The sequence below is a fragment of the Salvelinus fontinalis genome, chromosome 2 (assembly GCF_029448725.1).
Source record: "Salvelinus fontinalis isolate EN_2023a chromosome 2, ASM2944872v1, whole genome shotgun sequence".
Lineage (NCBI taxonomy): Eukaryota > Metazoa > Chordata > Actinopteri > Salmoniformes > Salmonidae > Salvelinus > Salvelinus fontinalis.
The window spans coordinates 66957456-66982386 of NC_074666.1; the positions used below are offsets into that span (position 1 = coordinate 66957456).

General features: G+C 41.4%; 2 protein-coding genes across 9 annotated transcripts in view; one reads left to right on the top strand and one right to left on the bottom strand.

Annotated features, from left to right (window-relative positions):
• The first annotated feature begins 3668 nt into the window (after nucleotides 1–3668).
• On the top strand, nucleotides 3669–22433 carry LOC129823978 (lysophosphatidic acid receptor 1-A-like). 3 transcript variants are annotated; one of them, XM_055883181.1, is made up of 7 exons: nucleotides 3669–3970; nucleotides 14992–15298; nucleotides 15573–15690; nucleotides 15896–16047; nucleotides 16415–16593; nucleotides 16909–17171; nucleotides 20378–22433. In XM_055883181.1, the coding sequence occupies exons 2-7, from the start codon at nucleotides 14997–14999 to the stop codon at nucleotides 20453–20455; spliced, it is 1092 nt and encodes a 363-aa protein (XP_055739156.1). In that variant the 5' UTR covers nucleotides 3669–3970; nucleotides 14992–14996; the 3' UTR covers nucleotides 20456–22433. The 3 variants fall into 3 exon arrangements, with proteins under 3 accessions (XP_055739156.1, XP_055739176.1, XP_055739166.1); XM_055883201.1 differs by having other exon boundaries at nucleotides 3677–3970; nucleotides 15067–15298; XM_055883191.1 differs by lacking the exon at nucleotides 3669–3970 and adding an exon at nucleotides 4554–4807.
• The window catches only part of LOC129823960 (pre-B-cell leukemia transcription factor 1-like), a 44793-nt gene continuing 41139 nt past the window's right edge, over nucleotides 21278–24931 (bottom strand). For 3 of the 6 annotated variants that reach the window (XM_055883133.1, XM_055883139.1, XM_055883124.1), the window contains one exon: nucleotides 21278–24879. In XM_055883133.1, the coding sequence (XP_055739108.1) occupies nucleotides 24787–24879 (93 nt within the window). In that variant the 3' untranslated portion in view covers nucleotides 21278–24786. The remainder of the gene's footprint in view (nucleotides 24880–24931) is intronic. The other 3 variants (XM_055883159.1, XM_055883168.1, XM_055883149.1) reach the window with 1 other exon arrangement.

Genomic DNA, 24931 nt, shown 5'->3' on the forward strand with positions numbered 1-24931 from the left:
TCCGAGATTCTTAAAGATTGGAAAGTTGCCGCGGTCTTCCCCCTCTTCAAAAGGGGTAACACTCTAGACCCAAACTGTTGCAGACCTATATCCATCCTGCCCTGTTTTTCCAAAGTCTTTGAAAGCCAAGTTAACAAACAGATCACTGACCATTTCGAATCCCACCGTACCTTCTCTGCAATCCGGTTTCCGAGCTGGTCACGGGTGCACCTCAGCCACGCTCAAGGTACTAAACGATATCATAACCACCATCGATAAAAGACAGTACTGTGCAGCTGTCTTTGTCGACCTGTTCAAGGCTTTCGACTCTGTCAATCATCGCATTCTTATCTGCAGACTCAACAGCCTTGGTTTCTCAGATGACTGCCTTGCCTGGTTCACCAACTACATCTCAGATGGAGTTCAGTGTGTCAAATCGGAGGGCCTGTTGTCCGGACCTCTGGCAGTCTCTATGGGTGTACCACAGGGTTCAATTCTCGGGCCGACTCTTTTCTCTGTATATATCAATGATGTCGCTCTTGCTGCGGATGACTCCTTGATACACCTCTACGCAGACTACACCATTCTGTATACATCTGGCCCTTCTTTGGACACTGTGTTAACTAACCTCCAGATGAGCTTCAATGCCATACAGCACTCCTTCCGCGCCATCCAACTGCTCTTAAACGCTAGTAAAACTAAATGCATGCTCTTCAACCGATCGCTGCCCGGACCCGCCCGCCTGACTAGTATCACTACTCTGGACGGTTCTGACTTAGGTATTTGTAGTTGTCCACATATTCTAAGTGTCTGGCTGGACTGTAAACTCTCCTTCCTGACTCACATTAAGCATCTCCAATCCAAAATGAAATCTAGAATCGGCTTCCTATTTCGCAACAAAGCCTCCTTTGCTCACGCAGCCAAACATACCCTCGTAAAACTGACTATCCTACCGATCCTCAACTTCGGCGATGTCATTTACAAAATAGCCTCCAACACTCTACTCAGCAAATTGGATGCAGTCTATCACAGTGCCATCCGTTTTGTCACCAAAACCCCATATACTACCCACCAGTGCGACCTGTATGCTCTCGTCGGCTGGCCCTCGCTACATATTCGTCGCCAGACCCACTGGCTCCAGGTCATCTATAAGTCTTTGCTATTTAATGCTCCTCCTTATCTGAGCTCACTGGTCACCATAACAACACCCAACCGTAGCACGTGCTCCAGCAGGTATATCTCACTGGTCATCCCCAAAGCCAACACCTACTTTGGCTGTCTTTCCTTCCAGTTCCTCTGCTGTCAATGACTGGAACGAATTGCAAAAATCGCTGAAGTTGGAGACTTATCTCCCTCACTAACTTTAAGCATCAGCTATCTGAGTAGCTCACCGATACCTGTAGCTGTACATAGCCCATCCAACTACCATATTGTTTTTATTTACTTTTTTTGCTCTTTTGCACACCAGTATTTCTACCTGCACATCATCTGCACATCTATCACTCCAGTGGTAATTTGCTAAATTGTTATTACTTCGCTACTATGGCCTATTTGTCTTACCTCCGTACTCCATTTCCATGTACTTTTGTTTATCCCATGTGTAACTCTGTGTTGTTTTTTTGTCGCACTGCTTTGCTTTCTTGATCAGGTCGCAGTAGTAAATGAGAACTTGTTCTAACTGGTTAAATAAAGGTTAAATAAAAAAATGAAAAAATAATTACCATTACAAAGGATCAGAAGTCTAGAGGCTTTCTAAATTTTAGCCCTCTCATTAAAAAAGCCCAGAAGCTAAAATAATGGCTACAGAGGGACTTATCTTTAAAAGGAAGAGTCCTAATAACCAAGGCTGAAGGTATCTCTAGGCTAACATATGGCGCTTTATCTTTATATCTTGACGGTAAAATAAGCAAGGAGATAGACCAGATGCTTTTCAACTTTCTGTGGAGAAACCGTACCCATTACTTTCGGAAAACTGTTGTAATGAACACTTATGAGTATGGAGGGCTGAATTTTCTGGACTTTACTACCTTAATACTTTTAAGATATATTGAATAAAACAATTCCTAAGAAGACCCACTTCTATGTGAAGTGTTATTCCTCATGTCTTCTCTACTTTTGGTGGCCTTAACTTCATGTTGGTTTGCAATTATAATATTGACAAAGTTCCAGTGAAACTCTCTGCTTTTCATCGGCAGGTTTTCTTGTCATGGTCCTTAATTTATAAGCATAATTTTTCTCCACACAGATATATATGGAATAATCGGGATATATTGTATAGAATACTTTTGTTATTAGAATATTGGTTCTGAAATAATATCCTAGTGGTGAGTCAATTTGTAAATGCAGAGTTTGTTTTACTCAGTTATAAGGAATTCTTATCACTTTACAAGGTCCCTGTAATACCTACAGATCTTGCAATTGTTTTAGATGCCATTCCCTCAGGTGTTGCTTTATTATTCAGGAACGTGTCAAGACCTGACCCCCAGAACCTAGCTTCCGTTAACCCTGTTGACTCATCAGTAGGAAAGATTTGTTTCTCTTTTGGTTCATTCAACAACAAAGGGATACAAACCTTGTTTCAGCAGGATGTTGTACCTTATGTCATGCCTTATTGGAACAGTTTTATTGATAATATTTGTTGAAAACAGTTTGTATGTTGCCACACACATACCTACTTGGTAACAAAATTAAGTAAGTTTCCTTTAAAATTATTCATAAATATGATCCTGCCAACCACTCACTATATGAAGAAGTTTAAGAAAAACAAACTCAAATTGTACCAGAAATGGTGTTGCATCCTTTTTTGGCATTGTATTCATGTAAGGAATCTGCGCCAAGACATCAATAGATTTATAATTGAACACATTTATGAAGATTTTACACTATTGTGGAGAGATGTACTGCTTGGATTCTTTACCTAAGATAATTGTTTCAACTCATTTCTATGTCATTAAATTCATTATTCTTTTGGCCAAATTCCATATTCACAAATGCAAATTTACAAACAAAACACCACATTTTCTTACCTTACAAAAATAAATTGAAAAAAAAAAAAAAAAAAGCTGTGTATATTCTATGTATGTCCCTTAAGGTCCTGCCATTGTGCCCCCTAGCACAATTGTTCTTTGTATATTATTTATATATACACTTGTGTTTAATAAAAAAATATATAATTTTTTTAAAGGAGGAATGATTTTTTTCCCGCTTTTTTTTCTACTTCGTGAATGTTTTTATTGACATTTGTAAGTGCTTTAAAGTCACAAGGTACATGAACAATTCCAGATCAACAGCATTCAAAATGGTTTTCATTTTATTTACTCATACAGGAATCCATGTTGGCAGCTCTTGTACTCAACCATCTCCTCTGGCTTGAACCACAGGCCAATCTCCTTTTTGGCACTATCAATCAAGGAATGATTTAAATGGACCACCCTTGACTGGAAATTCGTCACTCGTTCGTCCCGCGATGATTGTGTTTTCAGCCACCGGTGGCTTGTGGGTGCTTTATATGCGCTACATTCAATTATGAGTGCATGTCTACTTATATTAAATATATTATTATTAATATATACCTGCTGTATGAAAGCAAGCAAATTAATTAGCTAACTAACGTTAGCCTGCCTAGCTGGAACTTCTGAAGGAAAATGTTTTATTTCTACAATTTCCAAAAAGATAACCAAACAAACATATTTACTTTTTACGTAGTAGTACAATTTCTAACTTATTTGCATTCGTTTTTACTTACACTTCTATGTTGACATCTCCAATGATGTTGTTTAAGTTTTCGCGGACTTTTCTTAGCGGATGTACAATCGTCGCAAATTGAATTATGGGGAGTTTCAGGCCCGGGAGTGAACATAATAGTACACTCGCAAAGCCAACTAAAAACGAAGGCTGAGGGGCTTACGTTGCAAACTTCCCTTGCTTGGCTAATCATTTGGACCACCCACCAAGATGGCGACAGGGATTCCCCAAAGGGCATAAGGAGAGGGTAAGTGAACGAGGGTGTGTCATAAGTGATTTGATCGTAACCCAAGGTTATCTACTAACGTTTGCATATTGCCAATACATGGACCGTTTATTTCCGGGTTGCATCCGGTTTTTATGGATCAACATCACATAACCACTAGCACTCAGTGCGCACAGGGAGCAGCGACAACGTCATCACATTATCCTAAAACATGGCAGACTTTGGATGAATATAAAATGTCAAAGATGCAATATGCAGAAATCGCTCTGCCATTTCCTGCTTGCAAAAATTCCAATAGTTTGCCTAATTTCAGTTTATGTGATAAAACATGCAGTTTATAGTATGATTGTAACATCTAAACTGCTGTGAAATATATTTTCAATAACCAACATTTTATTGTATAGGGTTTTGAAGCTGGTGTACAAAATCGAAAGTAAAAGATGCAAAAATGAAACTCAGGGAAGCATAGAAATAGCGCACATAGAACAGATCTAGCGCTTTTTATACTTGCTTTCAACGTGTGACAGATCTATAACTTACATTTCGATGTAAATTTGGTCAGGCCTCCAAAAACTTACATATAAATTTAACTTAGACATCTTTACTGACTTTGGCTGTAGGTGGTGTCTTATTGGTTATTTGACTTGTTTATGTGGCCGTGTATGGAATTTGTCATTCTGGGCCGGGCGTCAGTTAATCTGCAGTACCGAAGCAAAACTGTAGGAGCAGTCAAAACCGTGCTTTTAGACCGGAACCCTGGCCCCTGAGGGCGAAAAGGTACATTTACCTGTTGGAAGTGTTCAACATATAAATTGCATTTCGGGTTATATTGGAGGGGAACGTTGTTCTAAAACAGCGGTAAGCAACTGAATGTTTATTATTATAGGCCTACGCATGATTATTCTTGGTTGTATAATGTGGGTTTCGGTAATTCAATTACAAACTCACGTCAGGTCCAGCGTTGATCAAATTGTGTGTAGTCAGAAATGACAATCACAGTAGCCTACTTTTAGTCGCTGTATTTATTCTGAAAAAATCTGCACTTGTTTTGTCATAAGAGTTAAAACAAAGCTTTAACTTCTTAATTGACCTAGGCGTCATTCCGTAAACCTTTCCGATTTTCTTCAAGTACTACCGTACCTTCAGTCCTTGTTTTACTGTAACCGTACCTTATGCCTTTGTTTACACCTGATTTTACAGAGGGAATAAAACAATGTCACGTAGAACTTTTTATGTTTGTTCAAGAAAATGTAAAGTTTAACTATAAGGTTTGGTGTTTTGGTCTTGCACAATGTTCTAAGTTTAACTTGAAAAACTGGATATCTGTCAAATTGTTATTTTGCAACAGTGCACAGCGCGATCAGATAGTTTATTCACACACATTATTAGAATACAATTCAGCAACCTGGTGTCAGAGCATTTCGTATTATTTTGTACGTAAATCCGAGTACTGCATTTAGTATATGTTACATTTCATATGGTATGAATTAATTTGTGTATGCCCATCACCCATTTCATATGATTATTTACAAATGACATTTGTATTATATGTTATGAATTTGTTAACATATATTTTGCAAATTCGGAACATAGTGTATATGTTATGACTTCTAGCTAGGTGGCTAGCTCGCTATCGTTATCTAGGCTAGGGATTAGGGTTATGTTTAGGAGTTAGGTTAAAGGGTAAAGGTAATAGTTAGCTAAAAGACTTAAGGTTAGGGGAAGGGTTAGCTAACATAAGGTTACGGTTAGTTGAAGGTTTAGCTAAAATTGTTAAGGTTTGGGGAAGTGTTAGCTAACATGCTAAGTAGTTCCAAAGTAGCTAAAAAGTAGTAAATAGTTGAAAAGTTGCTAAAATGCTAAAATTGTCCATGATGAGATTCGAACTCGCGACCTTTGGGTTGCTAGGCATTCACGTTATACCCATCCACCCTGACCAACTCCCCTCTTTTAGTTTTTGACTTATGTAACCATAGCAAATGTAAAATCTTACTAAAAGCAGTGTCTCGGATTTCGTTCCAAAATAATACGAAATGCTTTGAGACCAGGTTGAGTTCACACACTCAACCTGCACTCTGCTGGTTGACACATGCCTTTTTGTGGAAGAAACCATCCCATAATAGGCCTAAGGGCGTAGAATCAGTGGAGGCAACTACTGTCAGTAAGCCTATATCACATCTGGCACAGGTTGTCTAGTATAGGGCTCCCGAGTGGCGCAGTGGTTTACTGCATCTCAGTGCAAGAGGCATCACTACAGTCCCTGATTCGAATCCAGGCTGTATCACATCCGGCCGTGATTGGTTGTCCCATAGGGCGGCGCACAATTAGCCCAGCGTTGTCCGGGTTTGGCTGGTGTAGGCTGTCATTGTAAATAATAATTTGTTCTTAACTAACTTGCCTAGTTTAAAAAATAAAATAATAGAAAACAGTAGTGCCTACTGCCTTCCTCTGTATAGGGGTTTTCAGCGGTTAGCTTCACCCACAGCTAGCTCTGTGTGAACTGCAATTACGATGCTGTGTTTTAAAGTTTTTTTCAAAATATATGGCCCTTATCTTTCATATCAGCAAGAAAGAATCTTTCAAAGAAAAAAGATGCCTGTTACTGTAACAGATTTGCACAGATCCTTACGATGTGTGTGGTCATTTCCATGTAAAAGTTTATAGAAGCATATCAAATTGGGTGTTAAATGAAAGCTATGAGTCTTTTTTAATTTTTTATATTAAGGCATGTATACATTTTAACAATATTCCATTCAATAAATGTGGAATAAGCAAAGGCTTTGATTTATTGTCAGATGAAAAAGGTGCTTAGAAAATATCTACCAGAAAAAAGTCTTAAAAGGTATTAGAAATACCCCTGCCAAGTTATCAACACTTATATTTAGTTCAGGATATTTTTCTGTAAGTTTAAGAAACATTGCCTTGTGTCTTGAAATTCCGTTACCAAAAACCCACATATCTTTAAGATATTTAAGATTCCTCATGAGGGAGAATAATGAAAGTTCACAGAAGTAACAAGTAAAGGTAGACCTATCAATTAGTTATAGTTGTTTTACGGATACATTTACATGTACATTTACGTCATTTAGCAGACGCTCTTATCCAGAGCGACTTACAAATTGGAAAGTTCATACATATTCATCCTGGTCCCCCCGTGGGGAATGAACCCACAACCCTGGCGTTGCAAGCGCCATGCTCTACCAACTGAGCCACACGGGACCAGGATATTCATTTTGATTATGAATTATTACCAAATTGGTAACAGATTTGCAAAAAATCGGTAACGGAAGTTCTGCAATTTAAATGGCTACAATAGGAAATCAAAGTAGTCACAAACCACAATTGGGTCACTGGCTACTGTCCTCCTTTCCGCTGATATCGGTTTTCTTTCTGTCGTCTGGACAAAGCAAGATTAAAAAGTCTGGACAAATTAACCCTGGCTTTGATTTCAACGTCCACAAACGTCTGAACCGGCCTTCATTTGCCCAAACATTACTCTCGTACGCAGACACTTCTGGCTTAATCGGCCAAGCAATCAGCTCCCACAAATCCTTCCCCTTAACCCCCCCAGTACATTAGCACACCACAAGCACAGAGCCACACCTTGCACTTGTGTGATTCGCTAAAATTAAGTGATGACAAATACTTTACTCAATAGGTGACTCCCATATAATTCAATGGTCACTCCCACTAACACCAACTTTGAGTGGTTGATACCCCAGGCTTATATGCGCTCTGCGCAATAGCCTGGGGACGAGATTAGCCAAGCATAGACGTCGATGATTGGTTCAGATTTGGTACGGTCCGGATGGAAGTTTGGACAGCACAGTACAGTAAATAAAAGTATAGTTCAGTAGAGTAGACTATAGTTCACTACAGTTAGTTATTAGGATCCCAACTAGTCACTGCACATGCAGCAGCCATCTTCCTGGGGTCCACATAAAACATACAAATGCATGACAAAGTACAGAACAGTTATAAACGAGAACAACATAAGATATTGCATGAAATTCTATATATAAAATAAGAGTTATAAATTGGAACGACAACAAAAATACAATTTACACACTATTCCAATATACATAAACATATTCCTATGTATAGTTAAATTAGAACTTTAGAAAGAGGATAGGCATTGTGATACAATGTTTTTTTAATCTGTTTTCTAAAGCGAAACTTGCTTTTTGCCTGACTAACCTCTGGTGGCAGAGCATTACATAACTGAGTGACGCATGAATTCTGTTTTTGTTTTGGGTACGGTGAAGAAACCCATAGTGGTGTGTCTGGTGGGGTATGTACAGTACCAGTCAAAAGTTTGGACGCACCTACCAATTCAAGGGTTTTTCTTTATTTTTACTATTTTCTACATTGTAGAATAATAGTAAAGACACAAACTATAAAATAACACATGTAGTAACCAAAAATGTGTTAAACAAATCAAAATATATTTTATATTCTTCAAAGTAGCCACGCTTTGCCTTGATGACAGCTTTGCACACTCTTGGCATTCTCTCAACCACCTTCACTTGGAATGCTATTCCAACAGTCTTGAAAGAGCTCCCACATGCTGAGCACTTGTTGGCTGCTTTTCCTTCAATTGGGTTGAGGCCAGGTCATCTGATGCAGCACTCCATCACTCGCTTTCTTGATCAAATAGCCCTTACACAGCCTGGAGGTGTGTTGGGTCATTGTTCTGTTGAAAAACAAATGATAGTCCCACTAAGCCCAAACCAGATGGGATGGCGAATCGCTGCAGAATGCTGTGGTAGCCATGCTGGTTAAGTGTGCCTTTGAATTCTAAATATGTCACAGACCGTGTCACTAGCAAAGCACCATCACACCTCCTCCTCCATGCTTCACGGTGGGAACCACACATGCAGAGGTCATCCGTTCACCTACTCTGTGTCTCACAAAGACACGGCGGTTGGAACCAAAAATCTCAAATTTGGACTCCTCAGACCAAAGGACAGATTTCCACCAGTCTAATGTCCATTGCTCGTGTTTCTTGGCCCAAGCAAGTCTCTTCTTATTATTGGTATCCTTTAATAGTGGTTTATTTGCAGCAATTTGAGGCCTGATTTACACAGTCTCCTCTGAACAGTTAATGTTGAGATGCGTCTGTTACTTGAACTTAGTGAAGCATTTATTTGGGCTGCAAGTTATGAGGCTGGTAACTCTAATGAACTTATCCTCTGTAGCAGAGGTAACTCTGTGTCTTCCTTTCCTGTGGCGGTCCTCATGAGAGCCAGTTTCATCATAGCGCTTGATGGTTTATGCGACTGCACTTCAAGAAACTTTCAAAGTTCTTGAATTTTTCCGGACTGACATTCATGTATTAAAGTAATGATGGACTGTTAGTCTTTGCTTATTTGAGCTGTTCTTGCCATAATATGGACTTAGTCTTTTACCAAATAGGGCTATCTTCTATATACCCCCCATCTTGTCACAACACAACAGATTGGCTCAAACGTATTAAGGAAAGAAATTCCACAAATGAACTTTTAACAAGGCACACCTGTAAATTGAAATGCATTCCAGGTGACTACCTCATGAAGCTGGTTGGGAGAATGCCAAGAGTGTGCAAAGCTGTCATCAAGGCAAAGGGTGGCTACCTTGAAGAATCTCAAATATAAAATATGTTTTGATTTGTTTAACACTTTTTTTGGTTACTACATGATTCCATATGTGTTATTTCATAGATTTTATATCAAATCAAATGTATTTATATAGCCCTTCTTACATCAGCTGATATCTCAAAGTGCTGTACAGAAACCCAGCCTAAAACCCCAAACAGCAAGCAATGCAGGTGTAGAAGCACGGTGGCTAGGAAAAACTCCCTAGAAAGGCCAAAACCTAGAGAGTAATCAGGCTATGAGGGGTGGCCAGTCCTCTTCTGGGTGTGCCGGGTGGAGATTATAACAGAACATGGCCAAGATGTTCAAATGTTCATAAATGACCAGCATGGTCAAATAATAATAATCACAGTAGTTGTCGAGGGTGCAGCAAGTCAGCACCTCAGGCGTAAATGTCAGTTGGCTTTTCACAGCCGATCATTAAGAGTATCTCTACCTCTCCTGCTGTCTCTAGAGAGTTGAAAACAGCAGGTCTGGGACAGGTAGCACGTCCGGTGAACAGGTCAGGGTTCCATAGCCGCAGGCAGAACAGTTGAAACTGGAGCAGCAGCACGGCCAGGTGGACTGGGGACAGCAAGGAGTCATCATGTCAGGTAGTCCTGAGGCATGGTCCTAGGGCTCAGGTCCGCCGAGACAGAGAGAATTAGAGAGATCATACTTAAATTCACACAGGACAATGGATAAGACAGGAAACGTACTCCAGATATAACAAACTGACCCTAGCCCCCCCCGACACATAAACTATTGCAGCATAAATACTGGAGGCTGAGACAGGTGAGGTCAGGAGACACTGTGGCCCCATCCGATGATACCCCCAGACAGGGCCAAACAGGAAGGATATAACCCCACCCACTTTGCCAAAGCACAGCCCCCACACCACTAGAGGGATATTCTCAACCACCAACTTACATCCTGAGACCGAGTATAGCCCACAAAGATCTCCACCACGGCACAACCCAAGGGGGGCGCCAACCCAGACAGGAAGATCACGTCAGTGACTCAACCCACTCTAGGGACAGCATGAAAGAGCACCAGTAAGCCAGTGACTCAGCCCCTGTAATAGGGTTAGAGGCAGAGAATCCCAGTGGAGACAGGGGAACCGGCCAGGCAGAGACAGCAAGGGCGGTTCGTTGCTCCAGAGCCTTTCCGTTCACCTTCACACTCCTGGGCCAGACTACACTCAATCATATGACCCACTGAAGAGAGGAGTCTTCAGTAAAGACTTAAAGGTTGAGACCGAGTCTGCGTCTCTCACATGGGTAGGCAGACCATTCCATAAAAATGGAGCTCTCTAGGAGAAAGCTCGGCCTCCAGCTGTTTGCTTAGAAATTCTAGGGACAATTAGGAGGCCTGCGTCTTGTGACCGTAGCGTACGTGTAGGTATGTACGGCAGGACCAAATCGGAAAGATAGGTAGGAGCAAGCCCATGTAATGCTTTGTAGGTTAGCAGTAAAACCTTGAAATCAGCCCTTGCCTTAACATGAAGCCAGTGTAGGGAGGCTAGCACTGGAGTAATATAATCAAATGTTTTGGTTCAAGTCAGGATTGTAGCAGCCGTATTTAGCACTAACTGAAGTTTATTTAGTGCTTTATCCGGGTAGCCGCAAAGTAGAGCATTGTAGTAGTCTAACCGAGAAGTAACAAAAGCATGGATACATTTTTCTGCATCATTTTTGGACAGAAAGTTTCTGATTTTTGCAATTTTTGTAGATGGAAAAAAGCTGTCCTTGAAACAGTCTTGATATGTTCGTCAAAAGAGAGATCAGTGTCCAGAGTAACGCCGAGGTCCTTCACAGTTTTATTTGAGACGACTTTACAACCATTAAGATTAATTGTCAGATTCAACAGAAGATCTCTTTGTTTCTTGGGACCTAGAACAAGCATCTCTGTTTTGTCCGAGTTTAAAAGTAGAAAGTTTGCAGCCATCCACTTCCTTATGTCTGAAACACAGGCTTCTAGCGAGTGCAATTTTGGGGCTTCACCATATTTCATTGAAATGTACAGCTGTGTGTCATCCGTATAGCAGTGAAAGTTAACATTGTTTTCGAATGACATCCCCAAGAAGTAAAATATATAGTGAAAACAATAGTGGTCCTGAAATGGAACCTTGAGGAACACCGAAATTTACAGTTGATTTGTCAGAGGACAAACCATTCACAGAGACAAACTGATATCTTTCCGACAGATAAGATCTAAACCAGGCCAGAACTTGTCCGTGTAGACCAATTTGGGTTTCCAATCTCTCCAAAAGAATGTGGTGATCGATGGTATCAAAGGCAGCACTAAGGTCTAGGAGCACGAGGACAGATGCAGAGCCTTGCTCTGATGCCATTAAAATGTCATTTACCACCTTCACAAGTGCAGTCTCAGTGATATGAGGGGGTCTAAAACCAGACTGAAGCATTTCGTATACATTGTTTGTCTTCAGGAAGACAGTGAGTTGCTGCGCAACAGCTTTTCTAAAACTTTTGAGAGAAATGGAAGATTCGATATAGGCCGATAGTTTTTTATATTTTCTGGGTCAAGGTTTGGCTTTTTCAAGAGAGGCTTTATTACTGCTCCTTTAAGTGAGTTTGGTACACATCCGGTGGATAGAGAGCCGTTTATTATGTTCAACATTGGAAGGGCTAAAGACAGGAAGCAGCTCTTTCAGTAGTTTATTTGGAATAGGGTCCAGCATGCAGCTTGAAGGTTTAGAGGCCATGATTATTTTCATCATTGTGTCAAGAGATATAGTACTAAACACTTAAGTGTCTCTCTTGATCCTAGGTCCCGGCAGAGTTGTGCAGACTCAGGACAGCTGAGCTTTGGAGGAATACGCAGATTTAAAGAGGAGTCCGTAATTTGTTATAGTCTTAGGGTTTTCAATTTGTCAGAGCTAATGGTGGGACGCTTCGGCGTCTCAGACCCCGTAACGGGAGGTGTAGAGACAAGAGAAGGCTCGGCCTCAGACTCCGACTCGCTGCTTAATGGGGGAAAACCGGTTGAAAGTTTCTGTCGGCTGAATGAGCGACACCGGTTGAGCATTCCTACAGCATTTCCCTCCAGAAGCCATGAGAAAGTTGTCCGGCTGCGGGGACCGTGCGAGGGGATTTATACTAACGTTACTATCTGTACTTACTGGTGGCACAGACGCTGTTTCATCCTTTCCTACACTGAAATTACCCTTGCCTAACGATTGCGTCTGAAGCTGGGCTTGCAGCACAGCTATCCTCGCCGTAAGGCGATCGTTCTCCTGTATATTATGAGTACAGCTACTGCAATTAGAAGGCATCATGTTAATGTTACTACTTAGCTTCGGCTGTTGGAGGTCCTGACGAACCATGTCCAGATAAAGCTTCCGGAGTGAAAAAGTTGAATGAAAAAAAAGTTGAGTGAGGGAAAAAAAAATAATATAAACGGTAATTAAATGTCTTCACTATTATTCTACAATGTAGAAAAGAGTACAAATAAAGAAAAATCTTTGAATGAGTAGGTGTACTTTTGACTGGTACTGTATATCTGTTTTGAAGTGTATGCAAATAGATTATACAAGTCGTTTGGCATTTTCAACACATGTTTCTTAAAAAGACTAGAGAAGTAGTACATTTCTCCTTAAACCTCAACCATGAAAGACTATCATGCATGTTGTTGATGTTAGTTCTGTGTCAAAGCATGGCCCCGGTGATGTACTGGGCCGTACGCACTACCCTCTGTAGCGCCTTATGGTCAGATGCTGAGAAGTTGCCATACCAGGCGGTGATGCAACCGGTAAGGATGCTCTCGACGGTGCAGCTGTATAACTTTTTGAGGATCTGAGGACCCATGCCAAATATTTTTAGTCTCCTAAGGGGAAAAAGGTTTTGTTGTGCCCTCTTCACGACTGTCTTGGTGTGTTTGGACCATGATAGTTCGCTGGTGATGTGGACACCAAGGAACTTGAAGCTCTCAACCTGCTCCACTACATCTCCGTTGATGTTAATGGGAGCCTGTTCGGGCCGCCTTTTCCTGTCGTCCACGATCAGCTCCTTTGTCTTGCTCACGTTGAGGGAGAGGTTGTTGTCTTGGCACCACACTGCCAGTTCTCTGACCTCTCTATAGGCTGTCTCATCGTTATCGGTGATCAGGCCTACCACTGTTGTGTCGTCAGCAAACTTAATGATGGCGTTGGAGTCGTTTGGCCACGCAGTCGTGGGTGAACAGGGAGTACAGGAGGGGACTAAGTACACAACCCTGAGGGGCCCCAGTGTTGAGGATCAGCGTGGCAGACGTCTTGTTGCCTACCCTTACCACCTGGGGCGGCCCGTCAGGAAGTTCAGGATCCAGTTGCAGAGGAAGGTGTTTAATCCCAGGGTCCTTAGCTTAGTGATGAGCTTCGTGGGCACTATGGTGTTGAACGCTGAGCAGTAGTCAATGAACAGCATTCTCACATAGGTGTTCCTTTTGTCCAGGTGGGAAAGGGCAGTGTGGAGTGCGATTGCATCATCTGTGGATCTGTTGGGATGGTATGCGAATTGGAGTGGGTCTAGGGTATTGTCGGGGTAGGTTCCTTGTCAATCATTGGCTTATTGGTGAAATCAGCAGTCATTTGTATCTGTTTCCTCCAACATTTTCACAAGGTCCTTTGCTGTTGTTCTGGGATTGATTTGCACTTTTCGTACCAAAGTACGTTCATCTCTAGGAGACAGATTGCTTGTACATATGAATGTGGTACCTTCAGGCGTTTGGAAATTGCTCCCAAGGATGAACCAGACTTGTACAGGTCTAAATACATCCACAGGTACACCTCCAATTGACTCAAAGTATGTCAATTAGCCTATCAGAAGCTTCTAAAGCCAGGACATCATTTTCTGGAATTTTCCAAGCTGTTTAAAGGCACAGTCAACTTAATGTATGTAAACTTCTGACTCACTGGATTGTGGTACAGTGAAATAATCTGTGTGTAAACAATTTTTGGAAAAATGACTTGTCATGCACAAAGTAATGTCCTAACCATCTTGCCAAAACTATAGTTTGTTAACAAGAAATTTGTGGAGTGGTTGAAAAACGAGTTTTAATGACTCCAACCTAAGTGTATGTAAACTTCCGACTTCGACTGTATGTCCGTGTGGGAATACTAACTCTAAAATATCCCTATAAAGGTGTGTAGTAATATAGCCTTTTATTTTATTATTATGAAAGATAGGTTTCCAAAACGTACCGCAAGCGATCTATGTTAACGTTTAGAGCAAGCATCGGGGCTCTTAACGAAAGTCACCTGGATACGTTCATCAATAAGGCGCTGAAGGTAGTTAGCATCTATGAATGGGCCAAGTAATGCCATACAGAGAAGACCTTCATTTGACTTTACTTTTTCCTTTCAGCTCCTAGCGGAGCCAAGGGCCCCACACCTTCTTTTACCGAATTCCATTCTATTCTGTCTGTCTCCAGCCGCCATGGAGAGCGGTGGCAGGGGAAACACGTGCGACTACAGCCACAACGTCACCTTCTTCTACGATTACGTAGGTAAGGAGATCAGCAGAGACTGGCGTGCCAGGGACTGTGTGGTAGTGGTCCTGGGCCTGACCATCTGCCTCATTATGATCCTGTCCAACATAATGGTGATGGCGGCCATCTTCATCAACCGACGCTTCCACTTCCCCATCTACTTCCTGCTAGCCAACATGGCCGCTGCGGACCTGTTCGCCGGCTTGGCCTACACCAACCTCGTGCTCAACACAGGACCCTGGACCATCAGGTAGGGCGGACAGTAGTCTAGAGAGGCCGGGTCAGTAACCGGAGGGTCACTGGTTCGAATCAGTGTCCTAGATACCTGCCGTTGTGCCCTTAAGCAAAGTTAACCCTCAACTGCTCTACGGGCACTACACTGTGGCTGACCGTGACTTCCAACTTCTCAGTAGGTGTTTGTAATGTATGTGTGTGTCTCGAGTGGGTTTGGATAAAAGACATACTAATCTCAGTGTCTCTGTGACAGTTGACAACAGAGGAATCTTCTTCTTCTTCTTCTTCAGGCTGTCCAAGCAGCAATGGTTCATTAGGAATGCTCTGGTGGACATGAGCCTGACGGCGTCTGTGGCCAACCTGCTGGCTGTGGCGGTGGAGCGTCACCAGACCATAATTACCATGCAGGTAAAAAGACTAACTATCTCTAACAGACTCCAAAGCCTTTCCTTTGGCTTTAAATTAGTCTGGCTGTTCTTTTAGTATCTTATGATGTGTTTGTACTTGTTTTTATCATTTAATTCTATTTGTATTATTTTTATCATGTACATTGATTTGCGGTCTCTGTATGTACGTACTGTGTTATACGTTTCTTTGTATTATGATTATGCAGCTGCACAGCAAGATGACCAACCGGCGTGTGGTGCTGCTGATCGTGTGCATCTGGGCAGTGTCTATCATCATGGGGCTGGTCCCTTCCATGGGGTGGAACTGTGAGTGCCAGCTTAGCGACTGCTCAATCATCGCCCCGCTCTACAGCCGCAGGTAACCAGCTAGGTCTAGGATCAGGTCCCCCTTGTCCATATAATGCTATTTAAAGGGCAAAGCTGATCCTAAACCAGCAGTCCTACTCTGAGATGTTTGATACATACAACCCCTGGTCGAGAGTGAGCTGGCAAATGGACTGGAGGGTTGTTGGCGTCCAAGTATCCTCGATGCCATCTCCTGCCGTTGTGCCCTAGCCTAGATCGAGGCACTAATCTAGCCTAAATCTGCTCCAAGGGTGCTTCTGCAGTGTGGCTGGCTGACCTTGGCTTTCAATGTGTGTGTGTGTCCCAGGATGTTGGGTTTAAAGCAAAAGACAAATTGTCATGATCTACAAAGAAAAAGGACAAAGTCTTTTCTTCTCCAGGTATATGATCTTCTGGGCGTCTCTCAACCTGCTCACCTTTTCTGTCATGGTGGCTGTGTACGCACGCATCTATGTCTACGTGAGACGTAAGGGTAAACGGATGTCTCAGCACAGCTCCCACCATCTGAGGCACAACGAGACTGTCTTTAACCTCATGAAGACTATCTCTATTGTACTGGGTGAGTGGGATCTGGAACTGGCCTGGAACGTACACTTCCAAGAGGATGTGATGCTATTGAAACTAATACTGTTCAACAATCGTGCCATTTTATTTGACTGTTTCTATTCTCAAATCATTTCCATTCCATGCACATCCCTACTTACTCATTGCTAAAAGGTACCTAACCTTTTTCCAGATCTATGCAACTCTCTAAAACATACATAATATTGTACGGTTATGGGGAACATAATCGTTTGTTTTCATGGACAAGTGAATGGCATGGGTATGGCATATCCTCTCATGTTTTCCTCCTTGGCTTCCCTCCTCTCCCTAGGTGTGTTTGTCATCTGTTGGACGCCGGGCCTGATGACTCTGTTGCTAGATGGGATCATGGGTAAAGACAGCCATGCCTTGACCTATGAGAAGTACTGTCTGATCCTGGCTGAGTGTAACTCCCTGGTTAACCCTATTATATACTCCTTCCGGGACGAGGAGATGAGAAGGACCTTTAAGTGTATCCTGTGCTGCCTGTGTGGGAGGAGCTCTGACCACCAGGGGGAGCAGTCCCCTGTGGAGTTCAACACACTGCAACCAGAGGTAGGTTACCACAGAAAGATTACAGGTCAACTCTTTCAACAAAAATAATCCTGTGATTCCTGGCATCCTATCTCCTTACCTCCTCCTCAACTGTATTATATGACTAGGTCCAAGGTCCCTCTCTTTGGACCTTCTTGTCTAATGGGTTTTGACAACGAGGCAAGAGGGTGCAAAGAATCAAGTAAAGATTGAGACAGGCTTTTTATACGGGTGTATGGGTTCTAATCATGCTTTTTGTTGTTCTCCAACATCTAAAAATGTGCTTTTACTTAACAACGATTTACCATTCTGGCTCACATGACACGTTTCCTCTTTTGTTTCTGTCCCTCAGTGTGTTTCACCTCGATTTTAATTTCTTACAATAATTCAGAAGCTGGTACTGCCAAGGGGTGACCAATCATCTTTTTCTTTATCCCAAACTGCTCTTGCTTGAACTTTGACTAATTGACACATTCTCCAACTACTTATTCCAATCGATTATTTGATGGTAATATCAGTTTAGTTGATGGATGTGGTGCTATGCTTGTAACCGCTCTCTCTGCTTGGTGCTCTTCTGCCACTTTTTTTCCACAATCAAAATTTGAATACCTTATCTTTTCTTACGGGAGAACAAACTTTAGACCGAGAGACTACATACCATTGTGTAATATTTTCTCCAGAATGCGTTGGTTTGGATTTTAAGAGGCTCCGTTGTGACAAAATAGATTTGTCTGCCATCATTACATGATTTCTGAAAGAAAACACACATTTGAGAGCTTTGTATTCCAAATGTATTTAAACGGTGACTCTATAATTTTCTGCCTTATCTCATGCCTCTTCACCTTTCACCTTTGCATCTCCCTTTAGACTTTAACCTAACACTTGTGACTGTCACAGCGTCACAAGGCCCGGCGCGGCGTCCTATCTTTGTGAACAATTACTATTTATGATATTGAGCAATATTGTGTGTCTGCCTCTACGCAGAAATACAGTGCCTTCAGAAAGTATCAACAATAAAAAATATGTACAGAATATCTATATAAATTATTCATAGCCCTTGACTTATTTCACATTTTGTTGTGTTAGTCTGAATTCAAAATGTATTAAATGTTTTTTTCTCACCCATCTACACATAATACCCCATAATGACAAAGTGAAAAAAACAATGTAGAAATTTTAGCAAATGTATTGAAAATATTCCATTTACATACAGTACCAGTCAAAAGTTTGGACACACCTACTCATTCCAGAGTTTTTCATTTTTACTATTTTCTACATTGTAGAATAATAGTGAAGACATCAAAACTATGGAATCATGTAGTAACCAAAAAAGTGTTAAATAAATAAATCTATTTTATATTTGAAGAAACTCAAAAGTAGCCACCCTTTGCCTTGACTTGAATCCCATTAAATCTGTGTAAAGACTTAAATTGCTGTTCACAATCGCTCGAAATCAACACTGAAGAAAAATATAAATGCAACATGTAAAGCTGAAATAAAAGATCCCAGAAATGTTCTATACTCAAAAAGCTTTTCTCGCTGATGTTTTGCACAGATTTTGTTTACATCCCTGTTAGTGAGCATTTCTTCTTTGCCAAGATAATTCATCCAGCTGACAGGTGTGGCATACCAATAAGCTGTTTAAACAGCATGGTCATTACACAGGTGCACCTTGTGCTGGGGACAATAAAAGGCCACTAAAATGTGAAGTTTTGAGGGAGCTTGCAATTGGCATGATGGCGGCAGGAATGTCCACCAGATCTGTTGCCAGATAATTGTTAATTTCTCTACCATAAGCCAGCTCCATTTTAGAGAATTTGGCAGTACATTCAACCGGCCTCATAACCACAGACCCCATGTATGGCATGTGTGGTTTGTTGATGTCAAAGCTGTGAAAAGAGTACCATTGGTGGCGGTGGGGTTATGGTATAGACAGGCATAAGCTACGGACAACAAACACAATCGTATTTCATCGAAGGCAATTTGAATGCACAGAGATACCGTGACGAGATCCTGTCGTGCCATTCATCAGCATGATAATGCACAGCCCCATGTCACAAGGATCTGTACACAATTCCTGGAATCTTGAAAACATCCCAGTTCTTCCATGGCCTGCATACTCAGACGTCACCCATTGAGCATGTTTGGGATGTTCTGGATCGATGTGTTACGACAGCATGTTCCAGTTCCCGCCCAATATCCAGCAACTTCACACAGCCAGTGAAGAAAAGTGGGACAACATTCCACATGCCACAATCAACAACCTGATCAACTCTATGTGAAGGAGATGTCACGTTGCATGAGGCAAATGGTGGTCACACTAGATACTGACTAGTTTTCTGACCCACGGCTCCTACTTTTTTTGCATATCTGTATTTCCTGTAATGGGAAATCCATAGATTAGGGCTTAATGAATTTGACGCCATACAGATATACAGATACGCCACAGTAAAGTTGATGAAATACTGTGCCATTATGCAGCATTTAAAAGATGGCCTTTTAAAATCCAGAGATACTTTCAAATGTCTTGATTATAGCACCAACTTTTGCTTTCCTATTTCTATCATAAGTGTTAACCACTAGCCATAGGCCTAATAACACATTCAACTGCCAATTTACTGTTATTTCCCTTCACGTGGTCTAGCCTATATTATCATTCCGTTTAATTACATTTCACAGATTTCATAATACTGATACTCTGTTGGTGCAGGAACATAAAGGAAAGGGGGTTACCTAGTCAGTTGTTCAACTGAAATGTGTCTCCCGCATTTAACCCAACCCTTCTGAATCAGAGAGGTGCGTGGGGCTGCCTTAATCGGACAAAATTCTAACTAGAATAGTACACCATATTTAAAGGGTTTATTGAATAAACTCACCGAAAAATATGGGGTCGCAAGTGGAAGGGTTTTTAGCGGTTGAGTTATTTATTCAGCGAGCGCAAGGGAACCACACCTGCAAAGCCCGGAATGCACCTCAAGGTAAGTCTGAATACCAACTACTGAGAAGTGAAAAGGAAAGAAAAGGCCTAATTTCCTAAGTCAGAATCGGGACCTTCGTCATTATGGGTTATTGTGTGTACTGTAGATAGGTGAAACAAAAGATTGAATTCACGCTGTAACACAATGTGGAGTAAATCAAGGGGTATGAATACTTTCTGAATGCAGAGGTTACTATACGATTAATATTGTTCAACAGTAAAGACGATATTGTGTGTCTGCTCCCCACAGGTAGATAATGGTTGTGAAGTAAAATCAGAGGAGAAAGCCAACTTTACTGCCCTCCAGCTGATAAAGACAGAGTGGTGACAAGCCTCTTCACCCTGACAGCTGGATTAAATCATATTGACACCATGGACATTAAGATCTACAGCCACTTATGAATGTAGGCCTCTATTCAATCTGTCGCTGAAGCGTTACAAATTGCGCCATAGAAATTTAAAGATGATTTCCGATTAACATATGAAGCGTTTACTGTGAATGCGTCTCTGCTAATGCGGGAACATTGCGTTTACATTTAAATCGCTGAACTTCCGTGATACTGATTGAATAAAGCCGTTGGTGGGGTTGACACAGGAGGACAATGGACAAGCACGGGACAATATGGTTATTTATGACGCCATACTGTCATGTGTACATTTTGGGATGCTTGTTTGTACGTGTACAGTATGTTTTTGTTTATGTAGATGCGTTACACTAATACTGGGATATTCATAAACATCCAAACTGTTTAGGGAAAGACTACCTCCATGTGCCACAGTTCAATTCTGTGATACATTATAACGAGCCATGAGATGCTTTAAAAATACCAGCATGGGGATATAGGGAAGCCTGGAATTTAAGCTGAATATCACCCTTTCACTATTTACTAGAAGTGAAACTGCGTAACATTCGATCATGCATGCATACATTTTGCGTACGGGTAGTCCTGTGAATCGAACAAACAACCCTGGCATTGCAAGCGCCATGCTATACTTTACCTACTTAGCTACAGAGGCGGGTTTCAATTATGAAAAACGGAGTTTAAATGTATTTGGCTAAGGTGTATGTAAAACACCATCTAATGGTGTCATTATAAAATGTCACAAGAGCATAGATTAATGACTAATAAAAATAAAAACCAACCCCAAATAATGAAAAGCACAATTATTTTATTCATTTTTTTCTTCTAATAAGGAACACTACAACTTGTCATTCTTTTTACTCGTTCTAGAACAATTCTAAAGTTGAGGTATAAAATGAGTTCGTACAGACTCACAGGTCTTGAAACAGTGGGGTTTTATATACAAGAGACAGAGGTAGAGACGAGAGGGGGTATTTCAAATACAGGGGGACGAAGAAGAGGGAGCAATATACAAAGATACTAACAAAACAAAAAGTGACAAAGGCTTTAATGTATCGTTTGATTTGGTGCTGTGGAATTCTACAGTCGGAGATAGAATATTATGTGGTAGAATCCTACAGTATGTGACTCAATATTGGCTCAACCTGTATAGGAGTAGCTCCATTTTTACGTTTAACTGTATCGTTACTATAAAATACTGGGAGAACACAATCTTTAAAAAATAGGGTCAATCCAGACAAAATGGCCGAAGTTAAATGGATAAGGGAAATCAAGGGATTTCTAAAAATGTGAGAGAAAGACGTTTTTTCCCCCAGTTGAGGTAAGGGCTGATTAAATGCATTCACGGTATATGCTAGCAAGATGGCCAACAATGGCTCTTGCATTAATTCAGCGGTTATTGCTAAAATGCGGTTTCACAAAAGTTCCAATTGAAATTCACACAGTACCAAACACAACTACAATACCCATAACCCCCACACTGCAACCCCAATTAACAAAAAGACCAAGTTAAAATGTGAAAATAATAATTTTTTAAAAAACGAACAAATTAACTTGCCCCAACCTCAAGAGAACATTAAAGACCAAACAATCAGGCAACTCACCCAAAAATAAAGCAGAGGGTTTATAAAAAGAGAAACGAACATTCCACAATCTGTACAGTGACATCCATTTACGACTGGTAGAAAAAGACAAGACTAATTTGGTGTAGTAGTGGTAGCATTATTTGTAAGATATAATAAGCTATATGAAATGTTTATAATAACAGTAAACAAGGACACTAATTTGGGTAATACAATATAAGAGTTCTCTGTAACGATGTCTGTATATATCTGTTTAATATATAGTTTGTCCTTTATCAAAATGCCCGGTACTCTTAACAGTTGATGTATGATTGTAAATAACAATTTTATGCTGAATAAAAATAAAATGAAATCAGAGAAACTGAAGACTACCTTGTTTATCGTAATAAAACCAGTGGTGCCTTTTTGGTAACAGTTATTAACAGAGTAAAGCCCTTGCTGATTGGCCAAATCATAGAGCTAAACCAATAGGATCCATTTTTACCAGCAGATTCTGAGATGGAGTAAAGGGAGAAAACATGACTTCCCATGGAACAGGTGCTCTCTACGGCAACGATGCTCTGTCGTCTCATCAGCAACAATACAATCAATTCTTTAGCACTAGTGTGACAGACATAACAGCCCCCCCCCCCCCATATAACCCCAAACTTAAACTACATGAGGCCAGACAACACCATAAAAATACAATTCCCTCTACCCCAAAACGGAAAACTTTTTATTCACCAACTTTGTTTTGTGTGAAATATAATCATCATAATTACATTATTGATAACTGGTATTTTTGGTACGATGCAAAGTTGTAGTGTGGTCTGTGAGCAAAACAGATTATGAGTAGATGAGAGTTTAAGCCCTGTCTCGACCGGGAACTTCCACCTGAGTCCTGTTCAGTAGGGCACAACATAGCAAAACGGTTTGCAACCAAAAACACGCATTCCTATTGGATAAGTTCAGGTAGTAGCATCTACCTGTATCACTCGGTTTTAAAATGTTTTCGCCCTACTGAACAATACCCTGCTAGTGGGGAGGCCACAGTTTTTAAATACACCAAAGACGAACTGATAAAAAAAAATGTAAAGGCTGAATGTACTCCATAACGTCTATGTGACTTCACGCACTTCGGTGCATGCCCCAGCAAAGTTCTGATTCGGAGACCGTTTGGTGGAGTATAAACCCAGGGTCCTATTCATTAGTGTACACCGAAAGTGAACCGTTTTGCACCGTAGCAAAAATGTTTAGTAATGGCAAAAAAAAACAAAAAAACATTTCTTGTTGGACAAATTCAGGTAAGTCCCTCCCTGTTTCAGCCAGTTTCGTTCCTAATGAATACGGCCCAGCATTACCCCATAAGGCTGGGCTGTATTCATTAACCATCCCGATTGAAACATCTAAGAACTCTGTACATACAGCATTACTCCTTTTTTGGTCTGTGTCTTTGAGAAAACAAAAGTGAAGAAGCTAAATAACTTGAATATTTAAATGAGAACCATCACTGAACACCTAAAAAGCCTACATGCATTGGAAGACGGTCACAAATATTTTTTAACATTTTCATGTCACATTTTGTCCCCCCCCCCAATGACATAGCCATCTCTCTGCCCCAAAATGTATTTCATTCCACCCATTTCACCATCCCAACACCACATTTAAGTTCTATAAATAAACTTTGTTTATTTGGTGGCTGGTGCATTTCTTTGTGAAACACTAGAAAGAAAAAGGCTACAATCAACTAAAAGTAGTTGACAGAGGAAAGTAAACACCTACAAAAGAGTATAGCTTTTGATGACTAACCGAAGGGGGACGCAATAGAAACGACCTCTGAAGGACTAAAGAGGATCGCTCATTTCCCCACTCCATCTTCAGTCCTGCCCTCAAGCCAACTGTATGCTCAACTCCCCAGAACTACTGTCGCCAGGTAGACGCACCTGTAAAAAGGTGCAAAAGTTTGTGCTTGACAGATCTGTGTCCACCTTCCATACGAGGGGTTGTAAAAGCGGGTGGTGTGTGTGTGCATGTCTGACCTATAATGCACTCAGTCAATACTAAAAGATGGGAGAAACAACAGCGGTGTCTGTGTTACTAGTTGGTTCTCAGAGGAACAGAAGGGGGGTGAAAACTATCAGGTTGGGGGAAGGAGGAGAGAGGACATCACTTTGGTACAAGCAAGGTGAGCAGAGCTCGTCTTGTGATCCGTATCGCCAGAGTGTGTGTGTGTGACCACTATCACACGCGTCAACACCAGAACCTCACAAGGGATAGGTAATGGGCAGGCTGTGAACACTGTGGAGTTGACATGAGCATTTACACAGGTAATGTACAGACATCATCAGTGATCATCACCTGCCCTACACAGCCAGGTTGGGTTAGTAGTTCCCCAAAGGTCAAAGGTCCTGGAGGCGGCGAGGGGTTATGATGTCATGATCAGGCGCCAGTCAGTCTCCTCATTCAATATGAAGACAAAAACAAACCTCCAGAATTTCTGTAGTGTGGAAGGTAAATGTCTTCTGTTCACTTGTCCATCTTAACAGTCCACAGAAGTGTGTGTTTGAGAGTGTGTATGTGTGTGTATACACAGCGCCTGGCATGAGTTGCCCAGTCCGGACCGGTAGTGGAGAGGTAGGCAGGAAGGAGGATGGTGGGGGGGGGGGGGGGTAAGTGGGTAGTCCGAGCACATCCCAAAAGAAAGAGGTCTCTTGTGGTGGAGGAAGAGGGGTGTCTCAGTTGGAGGTGTCAGAGTGGACGCTGCCAGGGGGACCTGGTGGAGAAATGACACAGGAGGGGTGGGTGTTGTCCTGCCAGCTGTTGCTAGTCTAGAAGGCAAGAATCAGGAGAGAAAAACAAAGAAGTCAATTTGGCCAGCTA

Excerpts from the sequence above, each read along its gene's own strand:
- LOC129823978 (XM_055883181.1), top strand. The coding sequence starts at position 14,997 with ATGGAGAGCGGTGGCAGGGGAAACACGTGCGACTACAGCCACAACGTC. Across the intron at positions 15,299-15,572 it reads ACAGGACCCTGGACCATCAG|GCTGTCCAAGCAGCAATGGT; the intron begins GTAGGGCGGACA and ends CTTCTTCTTCAG. Across the intron at positions 16,048-16,414 it reads GCCCCGCTCTACAGCCGCAG|GTATATGATCTTCTGGGCGT; the intron begins GTAACCAGCTAG and ends TTTCTTCTCCAG.